This window comes from Parus major, chromosome 2, assembly GCF_001522545.3.
Source record: "Parus major isolate Abel chromosome 2, Parus_major1.1, whole genome shotgun sequence".
Taxonomy (NCBI): domain Eukaryota; kingdom Metazoa; phylum Chordata; class Aves; order Passeriformes; family Paridae; genus Parus; species Parus major.
Window position 1 is genome coordinate 49,491,990 of NC_031769.1, and position 26,255 is coordinate 49,518,244.

At 35.4% G+C, this 26,255-nt stretch overlaps 1 protein-coding gene across 1 annotated transcript in view; it reads right to left on the reverse strand.

Moving 5' to 3' along the window:
- CNTNAP2 (contactin associated protein 2) overlaps positions 1 to 26,255 on the reverse strand; it is a 1,020,050-nt gene that overhangs the window by 372,149 nt on the left and 621,646 nt on the right. Inside the window, exon 10 of the mRNA XM_015618213.3 lies at positions 24,252 to 24,423. Within this exon, the coding sequence (XP_015473699.1) occupies positions 24,252 to 24,423 (172 nt within the window). The remainder of the gene's footprint in view (positions 1 to 24,251; positions 24,424 to 26,255) is intronic.

A 26,255-nucleotide genomic window follows, 5' to 3' on the forward strand; every position in this document is an offset into this window, starting at 1 on the left:
AGTGGGAGAAGATTTTCTAGTGCTAAAAAACTTCTGAAAGAAACACAGCTCTATGACTACACAGTAAAGGGCAACAAATCAGTTATTCCTTTGGAAAGCTGTCGTGGAAAACTTCCTGTAGGACAGCTCAGTGTTCAAAAGCAAACAAAAAAGGCAAGAAAAATGCTAAGATTTATTATAGAATGAAGTAAGAATCAAAGATTTTGAAAGTAGCAGTTTGCTACACACTGCAAATATGTATGTCACCTCACTTTTGGATACAGCACATTTCTTCCTATCTCATCTCAAAGAATAAGAGGCTAACATGGTCTTGAAAGAGGACATCTAAGGGCTAGTATAATACAAGCTGTTAACTGTGTGATAAACTGGTGTCAGGAATGAGTGGGCGTTGTTCTTGCAGTACAGAAGTAAAATTATTTCAATGCCGCCACTAGGTAGCAGGGCCAAAATGAAAGGAAATCCTTCTTTGTGTTTTTCCACTAGAGAGATCACTACCTTTGGTTTTTAGGACAAGACAGGGGAATATATTGCAGAAGAGAGTTCAAAACTCTCAAAACAAAGAGTAGAAAAACTACAGGAAAGATAAATATGACTGCACCCTCCCAGTTAAGAATTTCTCAAATTACTGATGTTTGGAAAGCAGACCAAGAAAATATTATCCTGCACTTAACCTGTTTGTGAATGTTTTCCCTAGGCATCTGGTGGATGCCATGAAACCTGAGGACTGATGCAGTTCTTATCTGGTTTTGGTGGTGCCTTTTTTGGAAAGCTATTGCCAGGGAACAGCAAGAATGGGCTGCTGTGTAAGGGAAGAGTTCCTGGGAATCAAGGCAGGCAGGGCATGAAACTCACTGATAAGCTCCACAACACCAAGCAAGATGAGCCATGCCCATCTGCTGCTCTGCACCATCAGCCAACCTGGCAATAAGGCAGGTAGCATACCAAGCCAGAAGATGAAATCAGTGAGTCAGGGCTTGAATTAGTAAGGCACATTGCCAGAAACTGGCCAAGCTGCAGTGTAGCTCAAAGATGAGAGGAGAAGCCTGGAAACAAAGAGGTAGAGAAGCCATTGCTTCCCACAACTCTTTCTTGCAATGCTCTCCACCCACCTCTCTGGTACAAGGACAGGCAGCTGCACTGAAAACTGACCCTGAGCCCAGGCAACCAAACCACTAAGGCCAGTGACAGGTGAGAGGCTGCACTTGACCCTGATACTTGTTTGTACAGGGCTTTGCTTCCTCCACCAATAAATTGACTGTGCTATGTAAGCTTTCTGATGCTTCTCAAAGCATAGAAAAAAACAACTTATTTTTAAGGATTGAACTCCATTTACCTAAGAATTAGACTTCCTTGTATTCAGTTCACACATTTCTGCTCTACTCTCATTATAACAGTGGTTTCAGTGGAACTTTTCACTTCATTTAGAAAGAGCACACTATGATAGTGGCTGATGTGTTTCCTTTTATCACTTGTAGCCTATTATTACAATCTTCTATACTGTTGGTTGGCGTAACCTTTGAAACACATTCCTTACAGAAAATTGCCAGAATTCAGTGTAACAAAATTTAGGTCAGAATATATGACATTTTTCATTGGTCAAACATATAATTAATTGCTAGTTCAATTCAAGAAGAGCAAACACAGGTTGCTGGTTATTTTTTATCCCTGTCTGAGGGATATATTTTGTTTTAATTACATCTTAAACTGGTAGAAGCAGATCTGTTATTGAGATGGGGGCTGCCTCAGCAAATCTTTTACTGTGCAATTACGTTCATGTTGGCATTCAGATTCAAAACAGAAAAGCATTCTCACACCCAGACTTCATTATTAACTCTGTTAATAACTACTGTTAGCAACTGCCCTATTCAAAGAAAGCCACAGAAGTAGAGTTTGAAAGATGTATGTTTCATTAGTTACTTAAATTTATTAGGCATTTCCTTGAGTTTTTATGGTACCAAAATGTTTTCAGAATTTCCTGTTCTTAACAGAACAGCCATCTTAGCTTTAACAGGTGAAAACTGCTTTATTCTTTATATGTTCTACACCACAATTTGGTGTTCGGCAAATTTTTATAAAAGTACAGTGAGGGTTTCCCTTTGGAAACAGAATAAACTGTATATTATTTAATTATTATATATTTTATATATGCATAAATGTTATATACTGTATATATAATATATAATATAATTATTATAAACTGTGTATTATTTATACTTTAGCTTCACCTCTCTTCACACTAATTTGACTTTTCTCATGAAAAAATAACACCTAACAACCTTCTTACCCCAGGAATGTGAAACAAGAATGAGCAGGAGCCGCACACAACTCTCTGAAGGTGTTGCTACAGTGATGGAGGAGACAGTTTAGCTGCAGGAACTACAAGGCTGAAGGGAAGGACAGCCCACTAGAGTTCATTTTGTTGGAGCTAGCTGCCACATCAAAGAGGTTGAGAATAAAGTTCTACCTCTTCATATCTGATAAAGAACTAAAGGTCTTGTAGAAAACAGTGTCAATATAATACGTAACATCCTTCAGCCTGTAGCATTTGTTGCCTCTTATACAATCTTCAATCACCGTGTGTTCAAGGAAGAATATAAGACAAGGGCAATTTAGAGCAGCAGTTTCTGAATTGCCCTCTTAGTTATATTGTGCTTCAGAAGCTATTGTAAAAGTTGATGTAAACTAGCTGGCAGATGTGGTTATCTAAAAAAAAATTATCAGATTTGGTGTGAAAACACATCTCACTGAACCAGACTGGAAAGAAACTAGAATGGAGATGTGGAGAGGGAGTTGCAGGTAACTTTTGGGAAAAATGTTAAAATTAATGACTTGAGAAAGGAAAACACACTCTATTACTATAAACCATCTGTCTGACAAATGATGAAAGAGGTCAACTGTTTATAAGAAATTTGTATTTTCTCCTCTCATCTAAAGCAGTCTCAGAAATTTCAGTCACTGTGAGTCACTAGTGAGTATCAATCTGCTCAGGATTAGCAGGGATAAAAATGACTTCTGCATTTAAAAATTTTAACTTTTAAATGTGATCAGAAGCCTTTTATATGTAGAATATATACTAGCCTGAGGGCCAATCACAAAAAGGATAGCTACCATTTAAATCAGATTTAGAAATAAAATATAGGAAGTTGTGTACATCACAAGATCAGCTAGATTTTACCACTTTAATATTTTGAGTGAAATAGAGTATATCTCTCATCTATGAACACAGATTCGGCTGGATATAACAGGAGAGATTGTGCAGTAAAGATTTGACACATGTAATTTTTAAATCATAGAGGAGGAATGGCCAGAGGATTATATACCTTTATTTCAGTAAATATGAAGATGATGAAATCTGGATATTTTATCGTCAACATTACAAATGTCATCCACAGGTTATCAGCATTAATTCAAACATAAAAGCATGATGCATTTATTGCCTAAAAGCACCAAGATCATTATGAAGACAGATGTTGGGCTGAGAGAGACATTTAATTAGATGAGCTGGCTACATTACTGAATGAGTTACTATTTCTGCTTGATTTGACTAACAAATGGCCTCAGAATGTTGTTAACCACCCATTCTTTTGCAGGTTGCTTTTACTTTTTTTTTTAGTTTTGTTTCTAGTGATCAGTGCACATGCTGTTTAACTTCTTAGGCACTAGAACCTGGCCTCTAAATAGGATTGGTGGTAGTAATTGTGAAAAGAGTGTGCAAAGATATCTCATAAAAATCAGGCTGTAGTTCCATTTCAAGCAAAAATTAGAGAAAATGGTGCTTTATTCACAATAAATTTTTGTACAAAGGGTACTTTTGATGACTATCTTCAGGAAAGATAGAATCACAGAATCAATTAGATTGGAAATCACCTCTTATCTGTGTGCTTCTGACAACACTTTTATGATGGAAAGATACCTTTAGCCACTGTAGATACTGTTTCATTTCAAGAAAGCTTACTGTGTACACATAAAAATTTAGTCAGAAAAAGTTGCAAGAATTTTTGAAAATGCTACTTTGACCCTTGAAGACTATTCTAAATAACATAATTTGTGATAGTTATCTTAATCTTTTATAAATCTTTTTTTTTTTCAAAGAGGAAGCACATCCAAAGTGAAATGATATAGGCCAAAAAAACCCTTAGGATCACAGAGCTCTGCTCTACTACAGCACTTCCTCAAGTTTCAGTAAACCTTTTCAGCCCCATGTCAGGAAAGCAGATAAGGTTAATGGATGATGTATTTTCATAAGCATGTTTCTCTGCTTGGTTATTCTGCCCTTTAAAATATGAAGCAGGCTCTCTGAAGTCATATAAATAATAGTTTACCTGAGACCTTCAAAAGGGTGGTTGATGCCCTTGCCTTTGGCTGTATTTTCTTTACTGTGTCAGATAGGAACAAGAAGAATTGCTCTGTGAACAGTGATTAAAACAAAACAAAACAAAAGAAATCAAAAAAGGAAAGGAAAAAGGTGTCTACCACCCCCTGCCCAAGCTTTTTCCATGAATAAAAATGAAGCTGATAGAAACTGCAAGTGACGTGCAAGGATGATAAACCACTCAAGCAATGCACCACAAAGGGTAAAGTACAAAATAATGCAGTTATCACCACACAACTTTGCAAATTTTCTATGGGAGCCATACACTGTTCTGTCAGAGGAAGTCAAGATTGATTTTTAAATTTTCCTCTTGACATTTGCCAACTGTTAAGTACTACCAGAAATTAATTATTGTTATTCAACCTTGTTTTGAACTTCAGGTGGGGTAGTTTAGCTTTTATTTATATAACAAAGTAGTAAACCTCATTTTGGTTTTTGAGCTTTAATTCTTGCTTATACTGTTATTGATGCTAGTTTAACTGTCTTTCTCTTGGGGAAGATTTTAAATATTTTCATAGTATTACAATTCAGTAAATTTGTTCTGCCAACCAGATTTTCAGGTATGGGCATGGGTATCAATAGATTTTTTCCGCAGATTCTCAAGTAAGCAGAAATCAGATGAAAAAAAAAAAGTGGTAAAAATGTAATAGAGACTGAAGTCTACTTTAAAAATACATACTGACTCATCTTTCACAAATTACAGCCATCCTGCTTGCCTGTTTCCTACCCTCACAGTATGCTATCAAATCGATGTAAGGCCCTAGCAACTTTGACATCTGATGTCATTTACATCAGAGTACTTCCCAAATTCCCTGGGTAACAAAAGTGATGGAACACAAAGAAAGAGGATCTCCCTGCCTGTACCACCTGCAACAAGTAGTAAGAAAATGACAAATATGTTAAGTTACAAATATATTATCTATATCTACACCACCTTATCTATAAGCTACAAATACATTAGTTTTGTAGGCTAAATTGAAAAACCATCACTTATCTAGTGACTGGATGTGAGTTTTCAATCATGTTTCATAAAATTTAGGATCCAATAACACAATTTGCTATTGTGCAAAGTCCATGACATACTGCAATTCATATGAAATAATGTAAGATGGGACTAATAACTGTAGAGATCATAACTGTATGACTGTTAAACCTTTTGGGGAAAAAAGGTCTCCTGGATTTCAGTAATGTTTTCCACATTCCTAAGCTTCTGTTTTCCATCTAATAGCTCCAATAAAGACATGGAGATCACCATCTTCCCCTGTGGGACTCCTCACTGCAGAGAGAACTACAGTGGTGATGGAGAGTGGTGCCTATACAAGAAAAGATCCATGAAGACCTTCAGCTCTCAAGAGAAACTTGCCTAGTTCCACCAGCTCTGCTTGCAGGACAGGCTGGAGATTAAATCCAGCAGTGAATGGAGGTTGGGCAAGGAGGCAGGGAGTCACGGCTGAATGCTTTAACTAGGAGATACAAAAAGTGCTGACATGATCTTGGAGTGCCCAGGGCTGCAGCCAGATGAAAGGCCTCCTTCAGAAGATTTCACTGCTTCCGTGCTGAATCAGACCAGGTCTCTGTGTGCCGTGTTCGCCACTCCAGCATTTTGCTGGGAAACAACTTAGTCAGTGTTAAGGTATCTGTAGAAAAGAAGAGATCTGATGGCAAAGAAAGAGATGGTTGAAAGGAAAAGCAGTCCAGAGGAGGACTGGGTCCCAGAGAGTCTTTACAGATCACAAGATTGGCTGGGAATACCATGAGAATATTTCTGGTAAGGAGCTTTTGGCATACACAGAATGAACTGTGGTTCCATGACAGTGATACCAGTGAATATTATCTATCACTGGTTACATACACTATTCCCATCACATGTGCATTGAAAATACAGTAAGACTATCATCAGGTTTTGCTAAATATTACCATGTTGGAAGCTATGCTATTGAGGATCACTGCAAGCTGACAAAGGCTCCCAAGCAGAGGGAAAAACAAACCTCATAGGCAAATGTGCTAACAACTATAGCTTTGTATCCACTAACCTCTAAATGATGTACTCTGTTTCAAATGGATACATTTAGTAAGAAAATTTTAAGGATCTTATCACAATTGCTTATGCATAACACTCGCTACTTTAGACCCAATTTTGCCTTCATGTACCAGAATGTAGTTCTCATAGAACAAAAAAAAAAAAATAAAATAAAAATATTACAAATGGGTAACATGCTGAGAATGGCTAACATCACTGAGTTCAGCAAAGTTAACAAGGACAGAATTTCAGTGAGCATATCTCAGCTTCCTTGACTTTATCTTTTCATTGAGACAAAACAACCCATTAATTCTGAGTTATTCCCCTGTTCTTTGTTTATTGCATATAATTTTTTTCTGTTACTGCAATTTGCTGCTTGCTAGGCTTTCATCATACCCTTTTACATGTGAATAATGCAATACATTTCATCACTGATAGCATCAAAATTCTTGCACACAGTTGAATACTGGTAGAGATTAAATTGGAAGGTACTATTGTTTTCACATTATTAGCCTTTTTTCCTAGCACTACGAGTAAAGAAGCATATTATCACTTCATTCAAAAATAACACATGTAGTAACTACATGTTTAATAGTTTTCACTGCTCTGAGGTTATAGAGTGCAGTGATCATCCATTGTTTTAACTCAAATGGACAAATCCCATTGTACATTTTCTTTGCTTTCTGTTTTAGCAGAATTCTGTGGATATTAAAATTGTCATTATCTACCCACAGGCAGTTTCAAAATACCCACAGGCATCTTGCTTAGCTGCTGCTTGAGGCTTTGGAAAAATGTAGTGCCACACAAAGCTGCAAAACCTATAATATATATGTAGGGGAAAAATCTGTCATTTTGTGGTATTTCAACCTGTAAGACATATGCTGGAGGTCTAAAGCTGCCATTGGTAAAACAGTCTTAATGTTCCTATGAATTCTACATAAGAACTTGCTAGCAGAAACACATTGCTTAAGGCAGTCCTAGAGAAGACAGCAGGTTGAAAGATAAATGGGTCCCTGGGCTGAAACTGATGATTTTTCTTAAGTATGAGTGCTTATAGCACGATTTAATGAGCTTCTAGCAAAGGCTTTACAGTGCCAACTGGTAATACAATACCACTGTGGCTAAATACACACTGTGGCTTAAAATGTACTGATTCTAAACTGGGAAGAAAATTATGAACACATCTAAGTATCAAGCAAGTATTTACAAGATTATTTAGGGTAAGAGGGAAAGGAGAGTCTGCATCTTGCATCCCAGGACATGCCCAAGGAATACAGAAAAATGGTGCTGGCAAGTCTCAGAATTCTTGCATAATTGTTGGGATAGAGCACAGGTTGTGTTACTTATTACCTGTAGTAATATGAAATTAAGGACATCAATTATAAACAAACAAACAAGGTATTCTTTACAAATTTAGGAAGATATACTGTGGTGAATGAAATCTTAATAGTATTGAATATCTGACATCAGACCAGAAGGGCAGAACGAAACTATAATACAGAAAAATGTGAATTATTGAATTGACATTACTCTTTACTACTTACGCAGAAGAAGAATCACTCATGGAAAAACAATAACAAAATATATTCCATTGAGTAACAGTTTCAGTGATGTGAAGTAGCAACTATTGTAGTGATCCTTCAAACTTTTTAGGGTGAGGTAAATTGTATCTGAGATCACCAAAAAAATTAGCAGAGAAGATTGTCAAGTTACATTCTCATACACCAGAATGCAAGTTCTTGGAATAAAACGTTTAGATAAAAGGACAGTGCTGTGGAATCCAGCAATGGAGAGGTCTAGACTTGAAAACTGATGTTTCATGTAAGAAAAGATCAGTAAGAAAAGAAAAGTCAGTCCCATATACATAACAGAAGACAGTAAAAAGAAAACTATGTGCTTAATCATACAGGATTAGTGAGACCTTTACTTATAGTCCTAGTTCTATAGGACTTATAGCTCCTAGTTCTGTCTACTACACTCAAAGTCTTGCAATGAGCAAGAAAGAATATATATGGCAAGTGGAAGTAAAAATTCCATGTCAGTCTGCCTAATGCTAACAGTATAAAAATTCAAATTGTTTAATTAATAGAGACAAAAGTCTTATGAATAATAAAGTTAAGTTTCTAGCCTCTTGTGGCTACTTTTATATATTTCCTTTATATATATACTTTTATATATTTATATATGAAATTATACATACTTTTATATATTTCCAACTTTTTCTTTATTCCTATCCTGAATGTTGAAAGCTGTACAACAGCTATCCATAGCTGCAGGTCATACAAAGGGCTACTGCTTGTTTCATGGGGGCTTCATCTGTGGAATTCACCAAGAGGAAATCCATCCCTCCACCCACCCACCATCCATCCATCCATCCATCCATCCATCCATCCATCCATCCATCCATCCATCCATCCATCCATCCATCCATCCATCCCAGGCACCACTCCACACATGGCCACTGGCGACTGTTATCCAAGGTACAAGTAAGTGAGGCCAACACAAAGCCTCTATCATGATTCCTCTCACTAGTAATGGCAAAAATCATGTGGTTGGGGTACAAGTAAACTTTTAGAAAAAAAACAACACTAATGAGTTCCAAAAGGTTAGAAAGAACCATACGAGTCTGGTAAATTCACCTGTTGATTCACAGAACTTTCTTGTGTGCACAATAAAGAAATTTTTGAGGAGGACCTAATTTTGTGCTTTAGGTAGAAAACTGGTGCTGGGAACTGAAAGCTCCAGGTTGAAGCTAGACATATTCATGATCAAAATAAGATATATATTTTTAACTTAGAAGAAAATTAACCACTAGTGAGCAATTATCTGAAGATTTAGAAGCTTTCTATGTCTTGGAAATTATTAGATGATTATTGTCCTTAAAAAAAAGAAAAATAAGAAAGCTAAATAGGAGAAGATATCACTTATTAAGTATTCATGTAGTAAAATATTTTATTTTTTGTAATGCAAGGTGCTTCAGCTAAGTGGTTTTACTGAGTTGTTTGGACCATAATCCATGGAAATCTTTTCTTTGATTCCCTCAGATTGATTTAATTTGCCTATAATTCTAATGAGAGATGTCTTGGAAAATTTAACAAAAACAAAATTTTCAATTAATAATATTCCTGCTTGGGATTTCCAAAGTACAGGTTGAAAACCTTAGAAATACAGACAAGAGGGACTATGGTGTGAATATTCTAATGCACTGCTGGATAACACTGAGCTTTCTCTGATAATTATTCATTCACAGTTCTCAAAACCTGCAAGAAAGAATAATTGCCCTAAAAGCCAAAATGCTATGCACTAAAATATACTAATGATAGGTAGGTTATTTTTCACGTTATTACAGGTTTTCTTGTTTTATTCAAAGTTCTCATGAAGATACCTGTGTATATCCCTAGGACAGACTTTTGTTCCAATTTTTTGCCATTGAGTGGTCATCAGTAAGTTTTAGCAGGGAGCATTTTATGCTACTTTATCAATTATACAGCTATAGTTCAAAGGAATTAGAGCAAAAGGCCTGAATAATCAGAACATGAGGAAATTAATGACATAATGAAAATAATGCTAGATTGGACTATGCCATGAGTATGTGCCAAAATGTTGGTTTTGTCTGTCTTCTGAACACCAAGGAGAAGCAAAATTTGAATATTAACATTAACCATCTCAAGTTGACATTTATATTTGAGTCCCAGTATTATAATATAATACAGTGTCTGGGATCTTAAAAAAATATAGATGCATAGCCTGGATGCAGTTTTATCTGTATTTCTAACAACATGTATTTTTATCCAGTATTTCCAGAATACCATGGCAAGAACCATGACAAGAATGCATTGTGTAGAAGTTCTGAAATATCAGTATTCTGTTATTTCAATTCCTGCCAGTCATTTTGAAGGCAAAAACATAATATAATTTTTAAAAATTCATTTCCTAGTGTATTTGGCCTTTACATTTTCTGTCTGGGTAAAGGGGTTTCCTTCTAAAACTTTTCTGACCCAAGCCTACTATTTGTCTATAATTGTCATAAAATTAAAATATTTAGAATTCATTCCCACAGGAGCTGAAAATAGCTAATGAATACTCTATGACTAGTGATCATATATCCAACTATCATTTAGACACACATTCAACAAAACAAACACTGCCATCAATCAATTACTCTTGAAGGAGGGAGAAGTTGATCTAAATTTTCCTTTCATAAAAAAATAAAAGACAGATTTCTTATCATCAGATATCAGCATTGGAGCTCTATGTACATTCTTTGATACAGCACTCACAATTTGTCCATATGCTCTACCCAATTAAAACTGTAGTAGCAACAACACGAATGTACCGAGTACACTATTTTAGACATGCACCAAATCTAACTTGTTCCCTTATAAAAGCCTAGTAGTTGTGTAGAGGTCCAGGAGCAATATTCTGCTTTGGTATCTGGATTTTTTTCCTCACTTAAAAGAACACAATTATTGATCATATAGGATTCATTGATGCAGTAAACCCTTTTTTTTTTTCCTATGTACAACTCTTTGTGCTTTGCCCAAAGGATTTAGCTTGTGTTTAAACCATTTAAACAGCTATGTGGCTTATATATCTCTCCAGGTAAAAATCTAGTTTCCTATTTTTAAGTCAATTTAGTCTTCATCCTGACATAAGATTTCTGTAGCTACAACCCACTGATACCTTTTACAACAAAATTAGTAAATTTTGTAATAAAAGTAGCATTTCTATCTAGATGAGGTTGAGTTCTGCCAAGACAAGCACTGTTCAAGCCTCTCAAATATTCTGTAAAACAATGCTTATGGGTTCTAACTCTGCTTTTAAGCCCACAAACACTTCACTTTTTTAAAGTTCTACACATTCCTTAACACCTTCACTAAAAACTTCCTTCTCTTTCTCTCTTTCTTTCTCTCTCTTATTTTCTCTCTCTCTCTCTCTCTCGCTCTCTCTCTCTCCCTCTTTTCCTTTCTCTCATATGCTAGGATAATAAATTAGATATTTCAAAAGAGGCACAGACTTTCAAAAAAGTATTTCACATTACAGTGATTAGCGATTTCATTTTCCTTGACTGCTTGTACTTTGGTAGGATAAAATAAATGAGCCTATAGGTATACATCTGTTAGGTTTGAATAATACATGAAAATGACTGGTAGCTTTAGAAAAGGAGAAAGCATATTTTTCAAGGACAGAATACTGTGTATTCAAATGTATCTCTAACATCAAATACTAGCATTATACACTTAAATCAGGAACTTTACTTCTTTAGAAACATAATTATACTGTTCAAAGAAAACTACTGAAACTACTGTGTACTTTTATGAAATGATACAGTGCAACTATACTTTGCAGAGCACATTTTATACAAACTGCATTATGAAATGTACCACAGAGATAAATAATAGTTACACAGTCAACAAACAATAGCAGAGAGAGAAAAACATTAAGTTATGGGAGATGGAGAAGAATATATTCTACAAAATTTGAAAGGAAGGTAGAGTCAGTAAGACAGATATAAAGGCTTTTCTAGAAGGCAACAACAATAAAATGAAGGTTTTCAGAACAGCTAAAATAAGACTGTATAAATAAGATACACAAAGTTGCTACTATGTAAGCAGATGAAGGAGAGGGAGTTACAGCCACAGAGTTAAAGTCATCATTTCTTTTCTGCCATTTTCTGACTAATGTTCATATGGCCAGTGAAACATTAGAAAATTGAAACATGCTGACAAACATCAATGTAAAAGTATGAAAAATTGTCATGACAAGCCCAAATAAGTGCTATCCATACTAAACATGCAAAATAAACGCCAGGGGCGTTATTTGACTAAACACTGGAGTAGTTAACCTTTGATGCTATGATTGATCTAGAGAGAAAATAAGAAACCACCAGAGGAAAACAAGTATGATGAAAAAGTTGTTACTGTTTGTGGAGGTCCTGAATCAAAGAATCAGATATTAATAAAAGAACAGATATTATAGCTATTGGCCCCTTGAGCAATGCTTCAGGTGAGTACATGTAATACAATGGGCACCAAACCATGTAGGAGAGACCTTGTCATAGTATTAGTATGAAATATAATCTTAAAAGGTAATGAGACCTTTAGAGATGATAAAGGAGAAAGAGATCAGGAATTTTACAATGAACAGTGTTGAATCTGAGAAAGGAATAATTTTGTTTGTTAATTATTTTGAGAAGTTTGTGTAATAGCACCAAGTTAGTGTCTAGATGGAGTTTATTGAGCAATCACCAGAGGAACAGTCAGACAGAACAAAGATGTACAGTACTGTAAAAACTGCAGAAATTGTGCTATTGAAAAGGCAGATCAACCCCTCAATATAAAAGAGAAAAAGAGTACATATTGCCTTTCATGTTGAAGTGAAAAGGAACATTATAGGAGTTGGATTTCTTCTTTACCCCAGAATTCTCTGTAGGTTGGTATTCTTGTTTTTAGTAGAAAAGTGAAAAGACAGGTGAAAATAACAACTACCTTCACTAAAACTGACTGATTTGGCAGTTTTCTTTTGAAGAATAGGAAGTTAATAGATAAGGTATATCAAGGTGTAGCTGTCCTTGTGCTTGTGTACAAATTGACTAGCACCATCAGATTTAAAAGGTCTAGAAAACTTTTCAGTCTCTTAAGTTTTAGGAATTTGATTTGGGAGGAATCCAGCACTTGATAGATATCCAGGAGGATGGATCAGTAACATCCTTACACAAGAAGCAAACATCTTAAGTGAAAAAATTAGAAGCCTTTAAAAACTGTGAGGTTGAGTGAAATGAGCACTGAGATTACAATAGCAATGTTATTTGACTTGTATCACAGGTGAGTTGTTCTATATTCATTTAGGACTAATTTCCCTTGTTTGCTTGTTCATTAACTGTCTGAAATGAACAACATAAAGAAAATTTTGCATGGTATTCCAATATGGAATAAATCTTTCCTTTAGATGATAACTTTCCATATAATGATTTTAATGCAGGGGTTATTTAATGATTTAAACTTTGAAAATCAAGCTATATTAATTTTTAATATGTAAAATACAATATGTAATATGCAATGTGCATTACATCTTATTCACCAGTTCTTCTCAAAAACTTTGAAAGCATTTCCCCTGCAATTACCATATAGTAAGCAGTAGTCAATCTATCAGTCACAGTTGAGTCAATATTTCTGAGTCACATTTCATAAAGTTGCATTAGAAATGACCATGTAAATCTGTGAGAAAATAAGGATGAACAGATAAAAATAAACCGAATAAATCCTTCTACAAACTTGTTTGAATCAATCTCTGAACAAAAGCTAGAATGGATTATATGAAATCCATACAGAGTCATACAGATTAATCACAACAATCGCAATGTTGTGACATGAAAAATTGTAAGAAGGACCAATGAAATCTTCTGCTTAGATTAAAAAAAATCTGGCTGATAGAGTAACTATTTTTTTTTGCCAAATAGAAAGTTGAAGTCAAATTAACTGCTGCTCTCTATCAAGTCTGTCTTAACAATGAAACTTATCACAATGACAGAAAAATAGAGATGTTATTGGCAGAATGCTTGTACAAATGCACAAGCAACATTTATCTTTTCAAGAAATGAGAATCAACAGCTATCTTTTCAAGAAATATGAATCAGATTTTTTTCAAGGGAACAAAATTATCTCAATGTATATATATATATATATATATATATAAAATACCCTAGAGAAATTGTGTGCTTTTGTTATGTCATGTCTGTTCAGTTTAAATTCTTGATCCAAGGGTCCTTGCAGGCTGTTGTAAAGGCTTTTGAATACTAGGTATAATTACAAACATAACATTTTTCATTTCTAAGCACTTATTTATACTATGGGATTAAAATCTCTTCTCCAACTCCCACAGCAGAAAAATGTTGTATTAATTGGCAGTGGAACACTGAGTTTCTTATTGACCAGCATTGTTTCTTATAAGAAAAATGTATAAATTTAATGAGTATTCCACTGAAAAAAATCCCACCAAAGTATCTGCCAATGTAAAATGCATAGACATCATTTGTATGCTTTTTCTAGAAATCAGAAAGTAGACGATGATCGTTTCTCTCCCTCACTCACCTTAAACCTAGTAACAAACCAGCTGCTTGGGTTTCTTCTGCTTTGGCAAATTTACACTTTTTTTTGAGGAAATATGCACAAAATTGGTGTGCAGTTGGTGTAGGGTACCAACAGGTATAGGTACAGCCTGTGGGCAGAAGATGGCCTAAAAGATACTTCTGCAAGGCTTCTGCATTTTCCTAAGCAAAAATTAGGCAACTAACAAATCACAACCAATTAATAGAGCCTGACCAGGAAGACATTTCTCTGTCTCCATATGTTCTCTGAGACAGAATCATATCTGTTTCTCCTACCACAGTCAACTGAGATGGAAAGGAGAACGTGAGAAGCCTTGCATGTTATGCTGCTTCTTCTGCTGCCAGTCTGAATATTGATCACCAAATAGGGACCCACCATAGATGGGGACAATCACTTGAATACATAAGCACACGTGGCAGGGATTCCAGAGGTACTAAGCAATCAAACTGGCTTTGGCTTCACGGAGAATCTTCTAATAAATAAGTACCTTGTTTATATCTCTCAATGCATACATTGTTTAATATAGATTTATTAGTCATAAAATGTCTGAATTTCTTAATCTCTCATAATACCAAATGGCCAGTTTTACTGGTGCTTCAGAATGTTATCTTATTTAGCAACTATAGACCTCTGATGCTACAGCAAAAACCATAGCCCAATAATCAAAGAATAGAATTAAAGAATGGCTTGGGTAAGAATAGGCATATTTCCATCTTTTTATTTTCATTATTGTTTTATAAGAAAGTTGCACAGAATGTAACCTTATTCCTCAAAATTGAGAATATTTTGTAACAGAAACTGAAAGAACTAAATGCCAGTAAAAATTTTGTTGCAAATATAAAAGTGTAGATTTTATATAAAATTCTGGGAAAAATGTTATAGCTATGACTTTTTCTCTTTTCTTTGGTGATATACTTCACCACTAAGAAGTCTTAGAAATTAGAAACATATTTATTTGACAGTTATAAATGAAATCATTGCTTCATTAAACATTCCTCTAAATTAACAGGTCTTGTAAAAATAACTTTACTTTTGAGATTACTCAGCTAAGGTCCACCTTATGTTATTTTTTATCTTTTTTATATATATATATATATATTTTAGCAGGAAAAATAGAGCACATTTACTGCACAGATTAAGTATTTTCCTACCGATAAAACCCAATTCTCTTCATATCTCTCCTTATCTAGACCTCTATTCAAAATTAATTTGCTTTCTGAACCCTCATTTTTAAAAACAGTTAATATTGTTTAATCCACTGATGTCATTTACAGGGAAAGAATGAAGACCTGTTTACTGAAACCTTATATTAGTTAGTTAATTTAAACTATCCTTCCAGGAAGGATATCAAGGATTAAGCAAGTAGCATCTGACACATATTCCTCCAAGGATTTTTGATCTTTCCAATTTCTTAGAAGAAATCTATTTAGGTTTTAACTCAATTTCTCATCAAGGACAGCCACCTGCTTTTAATTTGATGCACAACAGAGATCTGCAGGCTCAAATACTAAAACGTATCATAAACTTTTTGTGCATTAATTCTAAATCTATTCAACATAATGCAGGAAGGAAGACCAATTTAACTGGAAAATAGGTTTGATGTGGAACTGGAAAGGCTGAGTTCAAATCTGTGTCATCCTAGACAACCACCACGTGGCCCCAAAACTACTCATGTGCCTACAGAGAAACTTATACAGAAAAACATCATCTGGCTGCTTCACCACCTAAAGTTTGCAAGCAAGGGAAAAACTGAACCTCTCTTCATTGTTTTTGTTATCAAACCCTTCTGCATCCTCCAGCTAATCATACCATGTGCTCAAGTACAGCACAGGGATTGTGTGTTAAGTTCTCCCCTTACTATGACATACATGTATCATTTGAGATATTTCTAGGCCATAAAATTCTGTCTATATTCATCTCAATGCCTTGCTCAGTATTTTGTCTGTGGTTAGTCCCATTCTTTGATGCTATGTCTGCTTAGTTAGGATACACAGATACACAGAATTCAAGTTGCTCCCTCGTGAGTCCATGCCAGTCCCACAGGCAGAGCCACAAAGCTTAGGGAGTATTAGCACGTGTAAGTACTGTAAAGAATCTAGGCCTTAACCTTTTTCTAGATGCATTTCTTTAAAGGAAGAGGTCATGAGAAACAACAGAAATACTGGGATACTCAGGAATTTAATATTGCTGGCTAGAGAAAAGCACAAAACAAATAAGGTGAACTTGTTCTATCCAATGTGCTGGTAGCAGAAATGGATTTGACCACTTTTATTTACCTTTAGGTGGCACTGGATTATTCTGCAAAATATCTGTGAAATCAGTATCTAGGAGAAATATGATATTGAACAGGAAATAACAACTTCCTCAATGAATATACAGTCATTTTTTGAAAGAGTCTAATCATTAGCAAACAGTCACTACCAGCAGAAATACTGAAATAAGCACTTCTTTTTGAGAAAAGGAAGCAGGAGAGATACAGAGACAGTATTAAGCCTAATGTGCATATTCAGACATTATTGCTATTACTAATGATTTCCAGTGATGGCATAGCAAACTCTTCTTTTTTTTAATGTTTTAAAAAGCAACCCAAAACTACTACAAGGCCATTTCTAATCTACTAGACTTATAACTCTATTTCTTTAGGCTCTCACTAATATGAATATTCTGCATGAGTTCAATATGCTCATTTTAAAATTTTAATGATTTCTGAAGAAAAAATAAAGAATGTAAATCCAGCAGGAACTGTACAATAAGGCAATTTCTGCTAAAAGTCAGGCTCCATCCACAAGTAGCTATACTTATTTTTACCAGTGTTTTATGCAAGATTAACAACTTATTCTGGAGACTTTATTTCTTGCTTGTACAAATGGACCCAACATTTTAGTGAAACAGGTATTTTTTTCAAAATTATTACCATTGAAAAATATTGCATGATTATGAAATGGTCATTCTATGGTTTAACTTCTTTGTAACATATCCAGTAGAAATTCTAGTAATCCAACAGGACTGGCTGTTCTCCAGATGCACATACTTCTAATGAATGGGTTAAATTTACTTATAGCTTAGTACCTGATTACAAATTCAGAGCTGCAGTCACATAACTGGTCATAATCATAATTGTACTGTACAGAAAGAAAATTCCTGCAAGAATTGTTTTTCTAGTATCTGGAAAATATTAAGAGCATATGCCATTATTACTTATTACAGCATTATGTCATACCTATCAAATATTAGCATGCCTACTAATTATAGAATATAATAAAATCTATTACAATCAGTAGTAGACAGACAGTCTACTTGTTTGGATTATAATTACCCATTTTCTTTTAGGGGGAAAAATAGTAGAAGTATTGCTATTCATATCTGAGAGGTTCATAGATAAATGCAAATGAGAAGTTGATGCAATTTAAATCTTATTTAAAGATTAGTAGTAATACAGACAGTTCCTGAAACTTCTTTGCACAGGTTAAATTTTTTATAAACTTTAAAATTGACACAGCAATCTGGTTTCCTTTACTTTTGAGAATGAATGTACAAAGACAGTTTCATAAAGAATAGCAGCACTGTTCATCCAGGAGAAGATATCTTAATTGCTTAAAAATAAGCAATCTGCATAATATATTAACTTTTTCAGTTATGAACTGATGAAGAGCAATAAGTGATGAATAACTTGAGAGAGCTGTCAAAGCAGTTTGACTTCAGAAGTCAGTTGAGTAACTGGGGAGCCAGTTTCAACAGTTTTATTATAGGATCAGGTAAATATTTAGCATCTACTCTTGTGAGAGTATAAATTTCATGTCCAAGAGAGAGCTTTGTGGATGTTTGCTCAGTGCTCTCATGTTCCCCACAGGAGAATGAGAATAAAATAATAATTACGTATGAATGTAATACAATCTGCACATTCAATCAAGTCCCCTGAGCAAACTAATGCATGTAAGAAAACACAAGAAATTAATTTCCACACAAAGATTTTGCTCATGACTTTTATAAATTATAGATTACTCCATTTGATTAAGCTGTTCCCATATTAGTCATGCTGCAGCAGACAGCAAAAAAAGCAAAGGTTTTGTCAAAACAACTTGTAACATTATTTAAATAATGTTTTATATGTTTGATACTTTTATCAACTTTTCTTCAAATCCTTTCCCTGCTAATCTTACCAGATAAATAAACCAGGTGTGTGCCTTGATGGCAGGAACCCCTGTAACTGTAACTTTTCTTTTTTTATGCTTCCAGGATCTAATCACCATTTTATCCTGTCTTTCTGTTGTTGTCTTGTGGAGTCCTATTCTAACTAATGGCAGCTGGAAGGTCCAGCTAATTTCTCGATGGTAGCAAAGTATTGCACAGAATCTATTAAATTTTGCAAGTTGTTCAAATATTTCCAGCTGTGTGCAAGAGACAAGGTTTCTTAACACATGAAAAACCCCAGTTTACTAAATTTTTAATATTCTTATTCTTTCTTTCCCCTGATTTTTGCAATGTTCCCCCATCCCCTTTTTTGAGAATGGAGATTTTTTCATAGCAAAAAATATTACAAAAAACTGAGATATAATTGAAAAAGAAAGCTAATTCAACTGTTCCTGTTTTGTGGTTAGCTCTGTAGAATTTGTAACCTCCTAGCTGTCTACTGATATGTGTTAGCAATATGGCAGTTGTCACTGTGTACTCTGGTACATAACTGTGTGCAAGTGCCACAGTATTAAAAGCCTTGTCATCTGAGGTATAATCTCTGCCTACAAAGTCACCTTTCTGGACTGAGATGGATTATTATGCAAACACACTTGAATCTCTCTCATTGGAAGGAACCTTTCACCTCCATTTCCAGATAAAACTTTGCATGGTTGCAAAAAGATGTGGGGAGAAGAAGAGGAGAGGGAAAAGGCATGTGTGGGAAGTGCCTTCCAGCCATACCATCAGGAATATCTGTAGGCTGAAGCCATGGTGTAGTTTCAGCCCTTCCCCACTACAGTTGAGTTTTTTCCAACTCAAATTCACAAAAAACTTCTTTTTTGTGAATTTGAGTTGGAAAAAACTCAACTGCAAAGCAGGTTTTGCTTCCAGTCAGGACATTGTTATATCATCTGTTCCTCATGCAGAGCCCTGCTGCGTGATGTCTGTCTGTCTGTCTAATCACTGAACTGGCAGAGGGAGGGGAAGAACAACAAGGAAGGGCAAATCTTAAAGCCAGTGTAAAGATCCAGAAATTTAAAACTTTAATACTATTTGGTATGACGACTTTTAACTCCAAGAAAAGTCAGTCTTGCTGCCAGCTACATTGTGGCCATATTTATGTACCAATATGCTTGCTGTGTTCTGTTATTTAGATGAACTATTTCAAATTTTGGCAATCAAAAATCAGTTGACAGAATGTGGCTGTATGGGATTAAAGTTGAATGCTGGCACTCTGTCATACAGAGTGTATCCCCACAGCAGGTAAGTAATAATCATCCAGAAATGTTCAGCTGCATGTATCTGATTACTTAAATTAATCTTTAATGTGAAATTATTCTCAAAAACTGGCATCTAATTCATCTCACTGTGCTACAGAGAGAATCACACTGTTTACACATTCATAAAACACTAGAAACAGCCACATGAAAATTTTTCATTTCCCACCCCCCCATTTTTTCACATGGAACACAGAAATTTTCATTAAAACTGGCTTATGTGATCCATAATCTCCAATGGCAAATTTGACACTGTACTTTGAAATCATTTTAGTATTACCTCATTGTGATTTTGTGATTAAAATCCATAATTCTAGCCATAATAAAGTCAGGAAAGCGTTGGAATTCTCTGAGACCGCTGGGATAAATCAGTTGTGAGTAATAATTCCTGTTCAATGTCCTGTGCTTAAATCTGAAAGTACAACAGTACCATCTGGACTGTAACAACAAGTTAGGTTGTTAATGTTAAGTAAAGAAGCTGAAAAGGGACCTGTGCTGTCACAAGCAATGCAGCATGTGGATCACTGTGACTACAATGCAAATTCCATTGCTAATGCAATTATAGGTACTTAAGAGACAGAAATAGAGATGGTTATTTTTTTTTTCTCACAGTAGGATTTTAACTGCTTATAATTATACATACCTGCATGAAATTATATACATTTATACTATTTAAGTACTGTTAAAAAGGGAACATTCCTTAGCTTTGGTGTTTCCCTGTAATTAGATCTCAGCTTGCAATATTTGCAATTAAAAAAATGTTCACATGAGGAGGAGAAGACAAAATAAAAAACACTGGTTCAACACTTGTATCTCCCAAGTACAAATGTAATACTCTAACATCACTATTCTTCTCATATTTTTCAAAACTGCTGAAAATAAAATGCAGAAACCTTTTCCATGTCAGGCCAGTGTTTAGCTTGGCATAACCTGGGACTTTGGAAGCAGTTACCCTCAGGCAGGTGCAACCTAAAAACTCAGTAACTTTTGTTATGTTCTTACTGAGAAAACTCTCCCCTCCTTACTAACCACTCTGGCTAATGATGAAAAATGCCACCGTTTACAACTTCACCTTTTTGTCCCCTGAAGCAAATGGCTGAAGCCTGCAGTAAGAATAATTCAATGTGACAGCTTATCTTTTTGCCCAGTGGGGTCTTTACTGAAGTGTGGCTATGAAAGCAATTTCCATGTTGATGATGATGACAGAAGCCTTTACGAGTCAGATCCAAACTAGTTTAAAAAAGCAGGAAGATCCCACTATGACAAGCCACAAGTATCTCCCCCTTTCAAAGGAAGTGAAATTGAGTTGATATATAGCACACATGGTACTTGGATTCCTTAAAAGACACCCACGTAAAAATGTTATATATAATGGCATATTGTTGCAGAATTGCTTGTAAACTCTTATTTGCTGGTGTTAATAAGCCAGCCATGAAAATCCAGTCAGATCTAAAGCTTGGTATTTCTGCTTCTCAGCCAAAGGGTTTGCTCTAAAGTGCAAAATAACAGGAAATAAAGTTGATCATGGCCAAACTAGATTACATCTCAATCATTGAAAAAAAACCACAAAGCCAAAACTAAGAAACTTCTTTGGATCCTTTTTAATTTCCTGTGACTTTACAACTGTTACTCTGATTGCAACACAAACTTCCTGTGCTTAAAAAGTATAAATGTAACACACAGTTTTAACTTTTATGGGGATAATATCAGTGCCTAAGGTAGTAGAAGAAAGAGACTGAGAATATATTCTCTTATATAAAGAAAATATAAATACATATCTGTGTAAATATAGATAAAACATTGCTATTTATGCCAAACTCTAATTATAGATGTTTATATATATATATAAAATAAACCTAATATATGACACAAAAGTATAAAAAACATATCATAAAAGGCCACTATATATAACTTTTATGTGCCACATGTCATCATATGAAATATTTGGATGTATATTATGTGTTATAAAAAGAAATATCTAAATAATAACTTCTACCAGATGTTAACTTCCAAAATAAGCTGCTCAACATATAGGAATCCTTAAGTCTTATATTTCATAAATGTATAATAAAGCTTTGATGCTAGTTAACTTACCCTGTGAATTACTTGTAATTACATCATAATATATTTCAAAACCTTAATTCTGATTAACTTCACTATAATAATGGATTTTTTTCTAATAGAAACTGGCCTAAATGTGTTCAGTCATTGAGATCAATACTAATTGTTGTGTAAGATTAAATGTATCCATTGGAGGAAAAACAGAGACTTAATAAGCTGTATCTTCATGTCCTTTCTTTCAAGTCAGTTTACATTTCCAAAGCCATATATTCAAAATAAAACCAAGTAATTCAAACTGACAAATACTGACCACATAAATTCTTTCTAATTTCAGGCATGTGTGAGGAGACAGAACATACTTCATCCCTACACCACCAGCTTGTCACATGCTCTTTTCATTATGACTTCAGCCTTCAACAGGTCCATGAGGAGAATCAACATAAAGTGGCCTGACATGCCAGAGCCATTCAGTGGTACACTGCAAAGCATGTCCTTTGACATTACTACACTGGTATTCTGGGTCTGCCTGGGATGGAGTCACTAAATTAATCTTCTTCCCAGCAGTCCATGGGTGTTATGTTTCCCAGCTGTGGCTAAAACCATGCTGGTACCAGCTCACAATTTTGGCTGCTGCTGGACAGTGCTAGTGGAGAAGCATCAAGGCTTCTCTCACAACCTTTCCCTTAAAGTCTGGGAGGAGGGGGTGGGTAAGGGGTTAGACAAGGACATAACTGGGGTAGCTGAGCCAAACTGAGCCTTTGGAAGCAGTTTTCTGTGGGAAATCCCATACTGTACAACAGCATGGCCAGCAATAAAACCTCACGGAATGGAAGAGGAAAGGAGTATGTTTAATGATAGAGTCTGTCTTCCAAAACAACCAGTACATGTGCTGAGGTGAGGCTCTGCTTTCCAGAGAGAAGCAGGACATTCATTTGCTGATGCAAAGCAGTGAACAAACTTCTCTTTTTGCTTTGCTTACATGTGCAGCCTTTTCTTTTCTTATTAAATTGTCTTCTTAATCCACCAGTCTTTTTGCCTTAAGCTTTTCTCCCCATCTCTCAGGACAGGGAAGAGAGCTAAAGGTAGGGTGGGTGTTTGGATGCTGGTCATGGTCAACCTACCACAACTCATTTAATGCAAATGGATACCTATATTTCAGGACAAGAAGATATTTTTCAAGACCAAAGCAGTATGTTATATATTTTTTTTTTTTCACAGCAGCATCTATCTCTGACTCTCTTAAAATAAAGCAGGAAATTAAGAGAACATGCATTTCTTTACCACAACTATGCAGATATTTGCTGATGATATCCAAAATTACTGAGCCAATAGAATATCTATCCTTGGAGGTATACAAAGCTCAACTGGTCCTGAGTAACCTGATGTAGCTTTGAAGTTGACCCTGCTTTTAAAAGGCAACATGAACTCTAGTAGCTGGTTATTCCCTGAATTTTTCCAGGGTTCTCTGATCTAGTATTCCTTGCTTCTTTTCAGAGTATTATTTGAAAAAAACATTTTCAGCTTTCCAGCAGGTTTGCAATGGCTTTAATGTAAGGTAATTTTCATGATAAGCCAAGCTGCCTACATTCAGGAGTTGGGCTACTTGTTCTTTCTGTCTTCCCTGGTATTTTGTTTTTTTCACCAACAAAGAAACCATTAATCAGAAACAACAAAAATGAATACAGGTAAGTGGTTGAAAATGTAGTGCCAAAGCAGAAGGCTGCCCTTATTCTCAGTTACTGTTAGACTGGAAAAAAACAAACCCAGTACGCACTACTTTAATTAAGTTTGAGCATTTTAGTGATGTGCAAGCATGCGGACATGCTTTAGTCCTTTGAGGAGCACAGGGAAGCCAGAAGGGGCTGAAGCCAGGAGCCACAACTTCTAGCTGCAAAAAGGTCTCCATAAGGATCATCTAAGAAACAGACAAAATGTGTGAGGAGTTTCCTCTCTTCAAGGCAGCCATATTATTGACATATAGGCTGGGCCTGACTTACAAGAACATTTCACCTCCTCCTCTGCTGAGGAGTGGAGAGATTTGAGCATTGCACCCTCCAGAGTCTACAACTTAAAGCCATCATCTCCATCACCTAAGGATGGTTCCCACTGTTAAAAAGGTAGGGCTGCCTTGACACTATCACTGGCAGTGTCAGGACCATCTTTTCTGGATCACTGTATATTTTCAGAAAAGGAAGGACATGTCAGTGTATCAAAGTATGGGTGATCTCTTCACAACTTACCTGTCAATAATGGCACACATGTCAATGGTGACGTTGGCAAAGCTTCCCAGGTCGCCTTGCTCCACTGCATGCAAATCCACCAGCTGATCATCCACATGAATACTTTGCATACATCCTTGAAAAGAATGCTCAAATAGCGAGTGATCCGAGTCATTCATCTGTACAGGAAACCCTGCAAAGAAGCAAAATAAAGAGCATTATTAACCTCATCTACTATGAATTCAGTCAGGATTTTTTCAAAGGAAAAGAAACACAGGTTTCCTGGATGAGGGTAGAAAAAAGGCAGTGTGATAAGGAAATACGACAAAGTTATTAATTACATTGCAATGTTATTGATTAAAGTAACTGTCAACTACCTGAAAGAATTTATACAGTACAGCTGATGATTCATTAATTTTTGTCTAAAGGATAGACAAAGTTTTGATAGGATAGACAAAAGATAGATAAAGTTTTCTGCTACCTTCTCCTCCAGTCCTCTCTACTGCTGCTTCTTATTCCTTCTTTCTGATACAAATATTCTTGGAGTAGGAAAAGGATTTGTCTCCTTGCTATATTTTAGAACTCACATTCTAATTTCTCTGATTTTTCTGACTAAAAGTGCAACCATGAAAGGAATTTCAAGTTCAGTCTTCTCTAGAACTAGGATACCAGTCTTTGCCACTTTGTCTTTTTGTTCATGGGGAAAGAATACTTGTGCAGAATCTTTCTGTAAAACTGAAAATAATCCTAAAATCTAATGTCCAGAATGACTTCTGAGAAATCTGAGGACATCCTGTAGTATTTTCAGTTTTTCCTGAACACATTCATTTTCTTGTATGTTTGAAGGTGGTTTACAAGAGATGAGAATGACTTAATGTCTGGCTCAGGCTAAAAGTCAGGGAGACAGAGCATGTGTGTATGTAATTGTTTAACTGAATACCCTTCAGTGTATTTTTTTCAATTCAATGTCAATTTAGCTAAGAAAAATGTCCTTGATAAGATGGTGGAGAGATTCATTAACTACTTAAAAGTCTTTACCAATGCACTCCCGAAAAAAGACAGATTCCATTTAAGGTGGGAGCAGGAAGGAAGAGAGAGGGGGGAACAACAGTTTATTAAAAAGAAAAGAAGAAAAAAATCCTGAAAAATTCATAATGGTGTTGCAGATTTCAGCTAGGAAGATGATCAGCCATACAGCACTTGTCTGACAAAGGTAAAATATTGTATACATTTGCTATGGTGGCTAAGACAGATTTTATTGGTCCCATTCCTCCTCCCACTTTTCTATCCACCTTGCCAGTCTCCAATGCCTTATGACCTCTTCAATACCATTTGTGGAGAAAGGAGAACAAAAGATTATCCAACTGACATTATTTGAACAGTGGCAGAAAAAAGTGATCAACCTAATTTTAAATTTTGTTCCTGAATACGGTTTTTCACATGCCACATAAAGAATTGAATTGTCTGAACAAGAGGGCAACAAGTAGAGAAACAAACAACAAGGTGTTTGAGGTCAGATGATGCCTAATATAGCTCCTATTACTAAAAAACCTCACAATTAGATTGCACATAAATCTTTGCCAAAATCTAATTAAGACACATTTTAACTAAAAGGCTTTTCCAGGGATTTAATATCATCATTAATATTTTTTAAAATTTTCTAAAGTGATCCTGCCCATCAGATAAATTTACTTTTGGTACTTCTAAATTTCCCTGACTCACTTCAGTAAGCAATCGGCTCAGAGTTCACTGGTGGTGACACAGAATTAATCAGGGATGCTATGGTAATTAAGCTGTGACAATGCTAAAGTTCTGACAGATATCTCAGAAGCTGGGCTTGCCTTGAGGTTGTACCACCTCTGGACTAAAATTATGACACTATTGCAGGGAGCCATAAATTGCTATGAGACACATATATAACCCACATGTTCAAGGGACAGGGAAAAGCTCCTTGGGAATCCCCCAAATTCTTAACTAGTGCATAATAACCTCATCAGATCAAATGCCACCCCCACCAAGAAAACC